Raw genomic sequence first — 13,555 nt, forward strand, 5'->3', positions numbered from 1 at the left:
TTTTTAACTTTTGTATCTTCCTGGCCTGTTAATTTGATGTAACACGAAAATATTGGTTATTTTTTCATTCTAGCTTCTTGGATTTATAAAGTGAGTTAAAGCCACCATTTTGTGTTTTCAGTGTGCTACAGAATGCGCTTCCCATTTCTGCAGCCTCTTTTATAAAATTGATCTTTTTATTAAGCTTTTATAGTCAGTCCCTAGCTCAGTGTTTAGCCTTGCAGCAAACAAAGGAAGTCTCCGCAGACATTGTTTACATAGTTTAATTATAAAACCTTTATCTGAATAATATCAAAGATCTACAGGCCACTTATATGGTTGTTAATATTATACAGAGAGTAGAGACCACAATTTAAATGTAAGTTAGATTCATTTAAGCCTTTAGATTCATGGAAGCTGCACACAAATTTAAAACACTGGTAATCAAGTTAATTAATTTGGGGGTGAGGTTGTATCACCTTCATCGTTGACTTAACAGTTCCAAATAGCATTATAAGTTTTAGCTGCTGCTTCAGAAAATTAATTTATATCAAAAATAATTTAAGGGCCACTTTCAATGAAAATATCATGAGCATATTACTGTCTGGTGGATGCCTGTGAAATAAACAAAGATTTTTCTCTCTTATAAATCATTCTTTCTTACAGTATTTTTTTTTCTTTTTGACTAAAGAAAACTTTTACTTACCATCTTAATAAAAAAAAATCATGAAGTTTTTACAGGTAATATGACCCTAACAGTGTTGCCTGGCTTGTAATTATTCTCTTTCTTGATTTACAGAGACTGTGCATGGGAAAGCATGCTTGCACAGGTATAAATATAGCTCTGATATTTGGGTCCTACACTGTTCCTCTATGTCAGTGGTTCTCAACCTTCCTAATGTTGTGGTGACAGTCAACCATAAAAGGATTTTTGATTTCCATTGCAACTTCATAACTCTACTATTGCTACTGCTAGGAATCACAATGTAAACACCTGTGTTTTCTGGTTGTTTTAGTTGACTCCAATGAAAGAGTCCTTTGAACCCCACCACCCACAGCTAGAGAAGCCCTGTTTTAAGTAGTGTGAAGGTCATCAGAATTGCTCATTGCAGTGGGAACATATAATTGCTTTCTGCCTCTATTTAGTAGACCCCTATGGCTTTTAGTATGGGCAATAGGTTCATCTAGATGCTTCTTGTCCTTCTGTTCTGCCTTCAGTAGATCTCATCCTTCCAGATATATAGGAGGAGCTAGGGCAATATAAACTGAATCTCCCTCCATGGTCATTTTTTTTCTTTTAGAAAGACATAGTAAGAACCGGGTAGTATGATATGTGTTCACTTGTAACCTCAGAATTTGGGAGGTTTAAGGAGGAACCTTACCACCACAAGCTTGGATCAGTCTAGGCTACATATCCAAATCCAGCCTGGTACTTCATACTGAGACCCTATTTCAGAAACAAAGTAGAAAATAACAAGAACATAAAACTTTCATAAACCTCACCATTAAAATAACTGAAGCCTACAAGTTAGTTGGTGAAGAGGAAATGACTAATTGGTAAATCTGTCTCATGGTCAAGTGACTCCTGGTAAATCAGCCTGCTTCTAATGCCTCTGGGATAAAAGAAGCTATAGCAATGGGCTAAGGTTTGTCCTTTTATACCATGTACAGAAGACCCAGGGCATGTGAGTGGTGGCTGTCAGCAAGCTGTGTCTATCAGGATGATGACTGGCAAAGTCGGACGTAGGCTAGACTCTGACTTGAGTTGTTTTGGGGTCACTTGTCATGAGGAGCTTCCGTCAGTACTTTCAAGGAAGCATTAGCCTCCGATACCATTAGTACCAAGGGACAATGTCCTAGTTCTCTCTGTTTCCAATTTTTTTCCATAAAGACTCTTCCTAAAAACATCCAGTAACCATATCACTAAACAGTTGAAGGACTAAACAACACAGACATCTTCATTTTCAACTAAGAACTAAGGATGGTTCTTTGTGCATTAAAACTAAACTAAACAGTACGCTGGGATCACTCTACCATGTATTCTAATGTCAAATAACTATACTAGGTTATATGTGCTAGGAGACAGGAGATCTTTGCATTGAGGAGCAAGTTTTGGCTCTTCTCTTCTCTGTGCTGAAACAGAAGTGTCTAGAATTAAAAAAAAATTATTGGATTTGAAATTTCATAAATAAATGAGCATATTTATTTATAGGGTGAAGATACATCTTTCCTTTCACATGAAATATAACTATCAAATTACATGTTTCAATGGAGAGTGTTATGTTTGTAAAACTCTTGGTCCTCCTCCCAATGTATGATGAAGTATTCAAAGCACATCACAGCTCCCTTGTGAGTTCAGCCACCTTAGCAATGTCACAAGAATTGGATTAAAGTTTGAATTTTCAGCCTTATGCACCTTTTAAAAATATGGCATAATATGTTTGCAATGGGGTTAATGCAAAAAATGTAAAAAGAAATAAAAGAAAACACAGACAACCAAGGCAAATGATAACTAACTCTCCCCCTGACAGGTCTCTACTCTAACTTGGTATTGCTAAATCTCGATTCAACTCTCTGAGCCCTCTGCTCTGCCTCCCTGCCCAAGTGATGTTTTCCCACTAATGATCTGTTAAGTGGGTTAATATGAGCCATGCTCACATTCTAAACACTTCAGATGGGTTCCCGGTGATGCTGATGTTGGTCACACTTGTTAGGGAACTGTGCTTCATGGTAGCAGACAGTGTCTCAGTTTTGGGGGTAGGGGGGTGGGTCTGACACTCTGACACTCTGACAGCCTTCTTGGTTATTGACATTGGTCATCACACCAACACTGTGACCAGCAGTGTGTTCCCCCGGTTGCTAGATTTAAGAATGTGAGTTTAATGGGAGACAGTGCTGCCACCGTTTTGGTTGCCTTTGCAGAGTGAGTTTCCCTGGAACAGATCTTAAATCAGGTCTATCTGCATAATGGGAGGCCTCAGTGCCCTCAGAGGAATATCAGTCAGTGTGGGCTTACACTAACAGACCTGATCCTTCCAGACTGGCCTTCAGAAAGAACAGAATCCCAAGCCTAATCAAGACATGATGGCTCTCAAAATATTTTCAGAATCCCAAAGTACAAAAGAATTTTTTTTTAAAAATCATATTCCCTTTGAGTTAGCTTCTGACAACGACATGGCTAGCTCTTACACTACATGACATTATTTTTGACAGTGAACTCCAAAGTATGAAAACAGAGGCACAGGTAATGAAATCCAAAGACAGCAAATTGTCCTCCATAAAGCAGATTTGTACTTAACCTAGGGAACAAATGAGTATAACGGTAGGAAAATAACAAAAGGCTTTTCATCTGATATCCTGGATGAACAAGAAATATCTGTAATGCCATAATGAAAAGTTAAGTAACGTTATTCAAAGATCGGAAGAGACCTTTGCTAAAGAGTATATCAAAATTGTCAGCAAACATGAGCTGATGCTTAGCATTACTAATTAATCAGAAAATGAAGATCAAAACCGCCAGGAGTAATGACATCACACACTAAAGAACTGTTACTCTCAAGAGAATTGAAAGAAGCATTGAAAAAGGGTCTGAAGGAAGTAGAACTCTTGAGCACCGTTGGAAAGAATGTAAACTAATCCTGCTTTTCAAAACAGTTTGGGTGGAAGGTCTTAAATAACTAAATCCATAATTTCCGTATAACCTTCTATCCTATTTCTGCATACATATCCCAGAGAATTAAAGCTGGATAGCTAAGAGAGGCATGCCTAGTTCTGTGCTGCATTATTCACAGCTAGCCAAACAGGAGTAACACCAAATGTCCACCAGTAGCTGAATAGAGGGGGTAATGTGAACTATGTATGCCTTCAGATATTGTTTCCCTCTGTCATACAGTGTGTATAACCTCAACCAGGCTCTGGCTTGCTCACATTCAGGCTGTTGTGATCTCTGGGCTCTCCAGTCCTGTCCCTTCCCCAAGCCTGGAATCCTAACCTTGCCTCACTCTTGCTCACTGAGTATCTATCAACCCATCCTACCCCCATAGGGGGACATGTAAGCCATATTGAGTAAAAACATTGAGAAGTGTGATGAGAGGGCAATTGTCCCCATACAGTATGAGATGACACAGATATTGAAAATGTTCACCCCAATATCTAGATCCCTGTGATGGCTCTCTCTGGAAACGGGGTTGGGAGAGCATGATGATCGTGTATCCCACTGTGGAGACCTTTTCATTTTTCTGAATTTGTTTTTTTTGTTTTTTTTGTTTTTGCTTTCTGAAGTTCTAGTTTCTCTCTTTATTTCTTCTGTGTTCTTCCTGAGAATTTTTTGTTTTCTTCGATTTATGATTAAAAATCAGACTCAGATGAGTTCCATTTACTATTCAACACAATGGTGGGTACTCAGTGGTTTCTAGAAACCTGAACTTATCTTCATGTATATTAAATACATGGCTGTGGTGTGCCTCATTTAAGGAGTTTGACAGTGGTACTGAAGACCACATGCATTTCAACATGTCGTAACAGAAGGAATACATTTGAGCCCACTGACTGTATTCTGTCTATTCAGAACCTTCCCTAATGCCATGGCACCAGGAAGTACTCACACCAGACCTGCACTGGCCACTCTGTGTGTAAATGACACCTTTTGACGTAAAACCTATTTGCTTTGAAAACAGTTAAAAGTTGCAGATCCCATCTTTTCTCAAAACCCTTAACCTAGCCCAGTGCCTGTCCACACTTGTCCTTTGTAGCTTTGAAAGAAATGTCATATATTAGGCTTCTGGAAATGACCCACATTCCAATATGAACAAACATAGCATCTTCTGCCACTCAGCAAGCATGAATTGCTGAGTATGTAGGGCACAGGGCAGAGGACTTGGTAAATTGCTTGGTTTCCTTGGCCGTCATCAGCACCTGTGGCAGAGTATGTGACCTATTTCCACAAACAACAATGCCTAAGGCATTGCAGACAGGTGGGTTGCAGTTCCCTTTTTAATTACATTTTGAAGAAATAACTTAAAATACAAAAAGAAAGAAAGAGAAGAGAGAAAGAGAAAAAGAGAGAAAGAAAGAAAGAAAGAAAGAAAGAAAGAAAGAAAGAAAGAAAGAAAGAAAGAAAGAAGAGAGAAAGAAGAGAGAAGGAGAGAAGGAGAGAGAGGAAGGAAGGAAGGAAGGAAGGAAGGAAGAAAGAAAGAAAGACAGACAGACAGACAGACAGACAGACAGACAGAAAGAAAGAAAGAAAGAAAGAAAGAAAGAAAGAAAGAAAGAAAGAAAGAAAGAAAACCAGGCATTTTGAAAAGTCCTGTTGTTAAAGGAAATCCAGGTTTGCAATGATCACCAATAACACTGCAATTTCATTTAATAGATGTCAGAAAATGTTAGCTCCCTCTTAAATACCTCAAATCTGCAAAAATACTATAAACATTATATGAACCTCTCTGAGGTTCACTAGTTGGTATTTCTATGGTTGTTTTTGCCCTCCCTGTCTCTTGCTCACTGGGAGTCAGTATCATTCATTGACATCATTTAACTTGACACACACACATTTAAAATAGAGCATACATCAGATTCTTTTGTTTTGCTAATCAATGTCACCAATACACAATTTCAGAACAAAACAAGAACTATTTTTTTCTTTTTGAAATTTACCTAACATCAGCTTTCTCAGAAGAACATGAAAACTGAAAATTCAAGGAAAACAAAAAACAAACAAAACAAACCCAAAAAAACCAACATCAAAGAATCAAATGTCCTCATATCCAAAAGAATAAAATCATGTTTGGATATGTGTTATATTGCATAACACATTATATAATAAAACTCTGTAACCAGGAATTTTCTCTTTATTTATTTTTATCTACATATACAACCACAAAGTGTCTTTTTCTTGTTTGTGTAAACTGGCTTTATAGAGCTATAAAATATCCAGAAAACTAATAAAGGTTTGTAAATTGACTCATTAACAACACACCATGGAGCTTTACATTGGAAAATGCCACCCAAAATGGCAAGAAAAAATTAAATATGACTAAAATGCAATTAATCTTTGCACAGCTTTCCATATTCCAATGTGCCATTTTGTTCTCTGTCAAAACATTTGTTAACTGTCCTGCAGATCCAAGCTTTGATGTTTACATAATTATTCTTTCACACGGACTAAAAGAGAAGTAAAAAGAAGACAGACATTTTCTGGGCAAAAGGAACAGAAGCTAGCAGAAGCAGGACTGTGAGTCCTAATTAATTCAAAGTTAATTGCATTGTTGGTAATCCTTAAATCTTCGTATAGAAACTGTTTACAACACCAAGTTGACAGTAATTTAACTGTGCTAAATCACCATGGCAACAGAAAGATGTACCTTACTTTGAGCAAACAGAAGAGAATGGTCAAGAGTAGTTCTTGCTTAATAAGCCAACTAGCAAGGCATATGGATGGCTGGGCCAGCCTCTCAAAGCAGAGCACAACAGTGGAAGCATTCCAAGATGGTGCCAGGCTGGCTGGGGATGCAGGTATGGAATGCAGGATGAGCATTTGTGTTTGTGCTGCATATGCGAAATGCTGGGTTTGATTCCCAACAGATGTAGATAGATAGTCCCACTGCTATCAGGTTACATAACCAGTCCTGTGATGAATTCAAAGTCACTGACAAATAAAACAAACTCATAAGTTGTATTCAGAAATACAAGGGTTTTGTTTTGTTTTGTTTTGTTTTGTTTTGTTTTGTTTTGTTTTGTTTTGTTTTGTTTTGTTTTGTTTTTCACTGGTACTATTTTAGGAAGAATCTAGTTAGAGGTAGTTCAATGAAGCTATTAGTAATATGTGTTTGTTTGTTTGTTTAAGACAGGGTTTCACTATGTAACCTAGCTGGCCTGGAACTTGCTTTGTAGAACAGGCTAGCCTTGAACTCACAAGCAATCAACTAGCTTCTGCCTCCCGATTGCTGGAATTAAAAGCATGTGTTCTCCCATACCTGGAAATATGTGATAAAACTTGAGTCAACAGGAAGGAACAAAAGAAACTTTGGACTTAATTCTTTTAAATTCTATTTCTGTTAATTTTTCAGAGTAAGCCTAACTTTTTAAAAATTGTAGACTATTAACATATAATTAACATAGGATTAAATTAAGTCTTGGATAGCACAATATAGTGTAGTTATAATGAACAGTCAATAAATTCTATTAAGGATTGTCTGAATGAATTAGATGGAAATCTCATTATTCTGACCAGAAGTAAAGTGCTTCCAGTTTCCTAACTGGTATCTTCAAAAGATAGTTTCTGTCCTATGGCCAGGTATATTTTTCTTGAGAATTTCATACATAAGTATTGTATTTGCATAACCCCCCCAATTCCTCATGAGAATCCCCTCAAACTATAGCATCTTCAATAATAATAACGATTACATACATATCTGTATATGAATATACACACACACACTACTGACTCCACTTACTGGTGCTCATATGTACATATGTTTAGGGTTGATCACTTGAGGTTGGATAAGCTCTAAGGGGTTTGGCCCTGAAGAAGACCAATCCTGGCTCTCCCAGCAGCCATTAATTGCTGGTAGCTCTTCATTTAGGAGTAGAACCTTGTGAACTATCTCCCACCAACACTGGTATATCAACTGTGTTTGCCATTGTGTTAATCTTGTTTAAGCAACCATACTGAGACATCATGGGTGTGGCTTCCCTGACATAAATAGAAGACACTATCTTGTAACAGACACCTTGGTCCTCTGGCTCATACAATCTTTATGCATCCTCTGTCATAATGTTCCACGAGCCTTAGACATGTGGTTGTACATATGCCCACTGGATATCATACAGTCTGAAGTTCATTATTTTGTAGCAGATGGAGACCATCTACCATCTCAGAAACTCACAAGTGGTTCAAATGCAGAGGACAGATTGCTAAATATCTTGAGAGTCCATTACACACCACAGTTACTTTTGAAACTTCTCTTGGTTAGTATATTGACACTGATCTATGAAGGACCTTGGTCTAGCCTAGAGGTTACCAACACACCTCTATTGAAACTAGGTCTGGTATGTAAGGAGAACCAAAATTACAAAAAGGAGAAGGATAAACAGGCTCTTTCTTTCAGAGTTTCACTTTTACTCTGGGTTTCAACAAATAAATTAAAATAAATAAAAGTGGATTAGGGATAGCATACATATGGCTACTTAATGTAGAATGTTCTTAAACACTTAATTAATGCCAAAAATACTCTACAGATGTTACTTAGCAGTGTCAAGGAATTTACAGGACATGAGGAAGGTGGGGTCAGAATGGAGATGAGGGAATTATTCTAAAATCAACTTATGTGGGAAGAATGAATTCAAATTTAAAATTCCTAATATTTACCTAATTTAGATGTCCAATCAAAATCGGTGACCAAATATTCTTCAATTTTCTGCAGTCTGTTGGGCATCACAAGCTAGTCAGTAGGAAATAACAGCATAACACCCAGATTACATTTGTTGGCTTAGAGTATGCAGCTGAGAAAAAATTTAAGCTATTTCTGGAAATTCACCCATCAGATAATTTCTAAAGAAAAAGAATGAGATAGATGAGCCGAATCAATAGCTGTTGACTAGAAAAAAATTCAACTTGTTCATTACTTTAGAAGAAAAAAAAAAGAGTATTTGGAAAATACTCAGCTAAGAAATCCTCTTTTCTTAGGTTGTGCAATGACTCTTGGGTATTAGATGCATTTCAGAGAATCCACAGTGAAGAAGGCAAGTTCTTCATACCACATGATTTGGAAATTTCCAATCAGGAGCTGAGTCACATCGTGAAAAGATCTGAGCAGTGGAGAGGGATCCATGGTGAGAGAAGGAAGGTGAGTGGGAGTGAAGCTGTCCCGACTGTGCAAAAGAACCCCCCCAAACTCCCACCCCCACAACCCCACCTCCCTGTCTCCCATCTCCCAACTCCCAACTCCATCCCCTGCATCAGTAAGCTGTGCCTTCGCTCAGGCTGTTCTGGAAGTTGTTCAGTATCTTGCTTGATGCCACATTATGAATTTGTGGATTTGATATTATACTTGTTTCAGTTTATTAGTCAAAATGAGGTGGTTCTTAGTGTAGACATTATTATTTTCACACATGTGCACATGTGTGTGTGCACATGCACGCATGCACACACACACACACACACTGAGGGGTAGGATTCAATAGAATAGGCAGAAGGGAGGAGATAAATTTTCCCCTGTAGTCTTTTGTTGACTTTCTTAGTGAGTCCTTAGAGTCTTTTACTCCCTTAGGTTTTCAGAACAGGCATTAGACAAATGATTTTAATCTTTTTGGTAGCACTGGACATTTTCTTCTGTGGCTTCATCTCTATTAGTATCATCAGAGTTTGTGTACCTGTTTTTCTTGCTTGTTTTTTTACTCCTCACATCGCTTTGATCAACTGCTTTCAAAATATCGCCCGTCCTGTTAAAGGCTGTCACATATACACATGTGGCCACACCTCCCTTTTGAGTCCCAAAATATATAGGCCAGTAGCTTATTTTGATATTTTCAGATGGATAGCCCCAAAATAAACTACTGTAGTTCAACCCAAATAGATCTCAGACTTGTTTTTCCTTAAAACATGCCCCCCATCTGGATCAGGACACCAAAGGAATTATACTCCTGTGGTCTTTGGAGAAAGCATTTTCATCTATTCTGAAGTGCAAACGACCAGAATGCTGAGGTTTGGTTGGTTTCTTTTCCAAATCTGCCTTCCTCTTGTTGACTTTTATTTGAGCAAGTCTCATTGAACTTGCTGAGATTTTCTTCTCCCATCTATTTCCCTTTACAACATAGATGCCCTGATGCCCACTGAGACAGAGCTGCAGGACCCGGAGAACAGCAATGTCTATTTGTAATTTCACCCTGCTGCTGCCCCATTTTCACACTGCGGATTCCTTCTCTGCTCTGGTTATCACGATTTTTCTAACATGTAAATGCAACCTTGCCTTTCTTCCTGTTCACTGTTTCTCGCTGACTTTCTGAGTCACATCTCCTGCATCTTGACCCTTCTCACCTCAGCGTGCATCTTTTCTACAATGCAAATTATTCATAAAAGTATGAATAATTTCATAAACATATGTGTGAGAGGTCACAAACACTCCCTTTTAAGGGAGATTCCTTAGCTCATGTGCATGATATGATGAGCACCATGCTCCAAGTCTTACTCCAAGGGCCTTCTCTGTAGATTTAATCCAGACAGGACTGTTTTCGTTTGGCTACAACTTCCTGTCCTACCTGACTGTACATTTCTGACAACCTAAGAATGTTCATGGGCCCCCCTTTCTTTGGAACTAAGCTTTCCTTGTAGATTTAGAGGGATCTCTTAGTCTTTATATCATTTGTGTCTTTTAGTACATATGTACTAAATAAGTTTTAATACATTCATGAACTATTGGCATGTTAATTATTGTGATAAAATACCATGACCAAAGGCAACTCAAATGTTGATTTTGGATTATGATACCAGAAGGCTAAATGTCCATGATAGTAAGAGCAGTAATTTGAGGATCACATCTCAACCACACACAGAACAGTGAGAGAGAAGTAGAAATGGGAAAGACTGTATCCCTTCAAATCTCACGCCTAGTGGCACATTTCCTCCAGCAAGGCCCCGCTGCCTATAGGTTCCAAAACCACCCACAGACAGCACCTCAACTGGGGACCAAGTGTTCAAATGTACGAGCCTATGGGGGCATTTTCCATTCAGTTCACTATAATTGAGTGTACTGTTACACATGGAATGGATATAGTGAGCCTTATCCTGCTACCTATTTAACAGAGATTTAAATGTTAGCCTAGGAAACTGCAAGCTGTTTTCCTTCAGGTGTGTGTCTTTTATGTTTTGTTTTATTTTTGTTTTTTGGACATGGTTTCTCTATGTATCCCTGGCTGTCCTGGAACTCACTCTGTAGACCAGGCTGGCCTCGAACTCAGAAATCCACCTGCCTCTGCCTCCCAAGTGCTGGGATTAAAGGTGTGCACCACCACTGCCTGGTGAGGTGTATGTGTCTTTACTTCTGCTTTATAGTTAACCTAACAAGGGAACTGACTTTTCTCAGATCACTGTCCTCTTACTGAAGCAAAACACATTTAAGTCTACTGTGTATTCATCTCAGGTTCTCGGTGACTTACAAAACATGTGTAAAGGTCCAAAACAGTTGAAATCAATTATTCAAGAGCACTTCCTCTCTGTGATAATTTCACAGTGCCTAGGGTATTTATAAAGAGCATTTTATTTCATTATTAAGTTTCACAACATGGAAGTTTAGAAACTTGGAAGCTATCCAAAGTTGAGTACTAGGATGATCTGATATGAACAGCTGTAAGTTAAAAAAAAAAAAACAGAGAAAAACGTAATTATTGTGATAGTTATTGGCTCTGTTTAGCAAAGGGATGAGAAGACTGATACTTTAATGCTAGAAGGAATATTGAAGAAACTTACAAAATTATTAATGTTTATGTTGTCCCCTATAAAATTACATAGTGGCCGGGCGTGGTGGCGCACGCCTTTAATCCCAGCACTCGGGAGACAGAGGCAGGTGGATTTCTGAGTCCGAAGCCAGCCTGGTCTACAAAATGAGTTCAAGGACAGTCAGGGCTACACAGAGAAACCCTGTCTTGAAAAACAAAACAAACAAACAAACAAAAAAATTACTTAGCTGATTCCTGTTGGAGGAAAAGGAGAACTTGGGAGGAGACTTCAAACTTTGAGTGACAGTTACTTTTTGCATTCACATTCAAATGGAGCAGAGAAATACCAAGTAGATTAAATGTAATTTAGGTGAACAATTGAATCAAAATGATGGTAGAATGGGTTTTGATTTAGCTGCAGTTGGGTCATATGTCTATATAAAAATCTATTATTCTCTACAACACATATTGACTCAGCCTCCATCAGGGTAAGAAATATGAATGTGTTTTACAAATACTTTGAAATCCCACAGAGTACCTGTTACTCTATATTGAGAGCAGTATACTTGTTAAGCTAAGAGTACACAAACACTCTCAAGAGATGCCTCAGTGAATAAAGTCTCTTGCTTTTAAGGCTGACAGCCTGGGTTTGTTCCCTGGTACCCATGCTGTAAAAGCAGAGAAACAACTCTCACAGGTTGTTCTCTGATATACACATGCATCCTATAGGACACACATGTCCATACAGGCACACACATATTCACACCCATGAATAAAATGTATTTTTTTTAATTTAAAATAAAAGTAGGGCTGAAGAAATGGATCAGTGGGTCGTAGTGTTCTTCCTGGGGATTCAAGTTTGAGTCTTCACACTCACGTCCCTTGGCTCAAGCTTCTATAACTCTACCTCTCTTTCGGAGGGATCTGACATATCTGCTGCTGAAGTCACCTTCACTCATAATACATAACCTCAGAGGCACACACGTACACATAACTGAAAATAACAACAAAAAAACATATTTAAACATTTTAAAATCAATTCATAGACTTATCTTTGACTTGTTTGTTAGGTCTCCTGGGTCCTGAATATTTGTGGTTTGAAGTCTTACAATTCATTTCTCATGTGAATCTTAAGTTGTCTTGTGTTTGCTTCATTAATCTCTTTCAGCAAGGAAGCAAGCCTGCCCTTTTGAACAATTGACACGCTAATCTCAAGATGCAATACTAGTTTAACTGAGAACAATTATTTTATAATCTAAAATAGCAAATTAAGAATGGAAGATGGATTTTAATATAAAAAGTATTTCAAATGTGTAAACTAGAATTCTTTTTGACATTCATTCATTCATTCATTCATTCACTCATTGTGAGCATACATATCCATACCACAGTTTGTGTGTATAGGTCGGAGGATAACTTACAGGAGTTGATTCTCTCAGTCCACCATGTGGGCTCTATGGTGAACAAATTCAGGGCTTCAGGTTTGGTGGCAAGTGCCTTTACCTGTGGATCCATTTCACTGTTGCCTAGTATTCTTGTGCTCTCCTATTTGATAGAGAATTTTGTCATACTGCTATTAAGAATGCAACCCTCCTTTTTATGTCCTGGAAAAATTGTACCATAAATGGACATTTTATAATAGGCTTAATTTTCTTTTATTAAATTGATAAGTGCAAAATCACAAAGCATGACACTATGATGTGAACTTAACATTGTTGAATTTTACAATTTTCACATTTTCATTCATATAATTTTTCATCTGTGCAGTGGCAGCCAAGAAGATAATTTCAAAATATTTTACCCATTTTTTTTGTAAGGAAAGGTCACTTTCAGTAGTCAGAAAAGACATCATTCTATTAAACTAATTTGCCTACATGCAAATTTTGTCATTTTTACCTCATTAACTATTTATCATGGAGTAAAAAGTATATATATTCATGAAGGGGCAGCTTGCAGCCTGATGGAGCTGGAACTAATATTTTGCAACTCTAATGACTTTTTTGCATCCTTAATTAGATAGCATAAGGTTGATATGATTAGGTCAGGATGTAGTGTTTTTCATTAAAATACATTTTAGAAGCTGTATTCATAATCTGCCCTTGCAATTAAATAATGAGCCTATGAATTTAATATTATCGACCCAATT

The 13,555-nt window shown here is 37.6% G+C and overlaps 1 protein-coding gene across 1 annotated transcript in view; it reads left to right on the forward strand.

The window, feature by feature from the left end:
• Positions 1–13,555, forward strand: part of LOC110308510 (uncharacterized) — a gene marked incomplete at its 5' end in the record, with an annotated part of 288,808 nt that overhangs the window by 201,301 nt on the left and 73,952 nt on the right. Inside the window, 1 exon segment of the mRNA XM_021180950.2 lies at positions 8,663–8,822. Within this exon segment, the coding sequence (XP_021036609.2) occupies positions 8,663–8,822 (160 nt within the window).

Source organism: Mus caroli, unplaced genomic scaffold (genome assembly GCF_978045245.1).
Source record: "Mus caroli unplaced genomic scaffold, Mus_caroli_1 scaffold_15, whole genome shotgun sequence".
Taxonomy (NCBI): domain Eukaryota; kingdom Metazoa; phylum Chordata; class Mammalia; order Rodentia; family Muridae; genus Mus; species Mus caroli.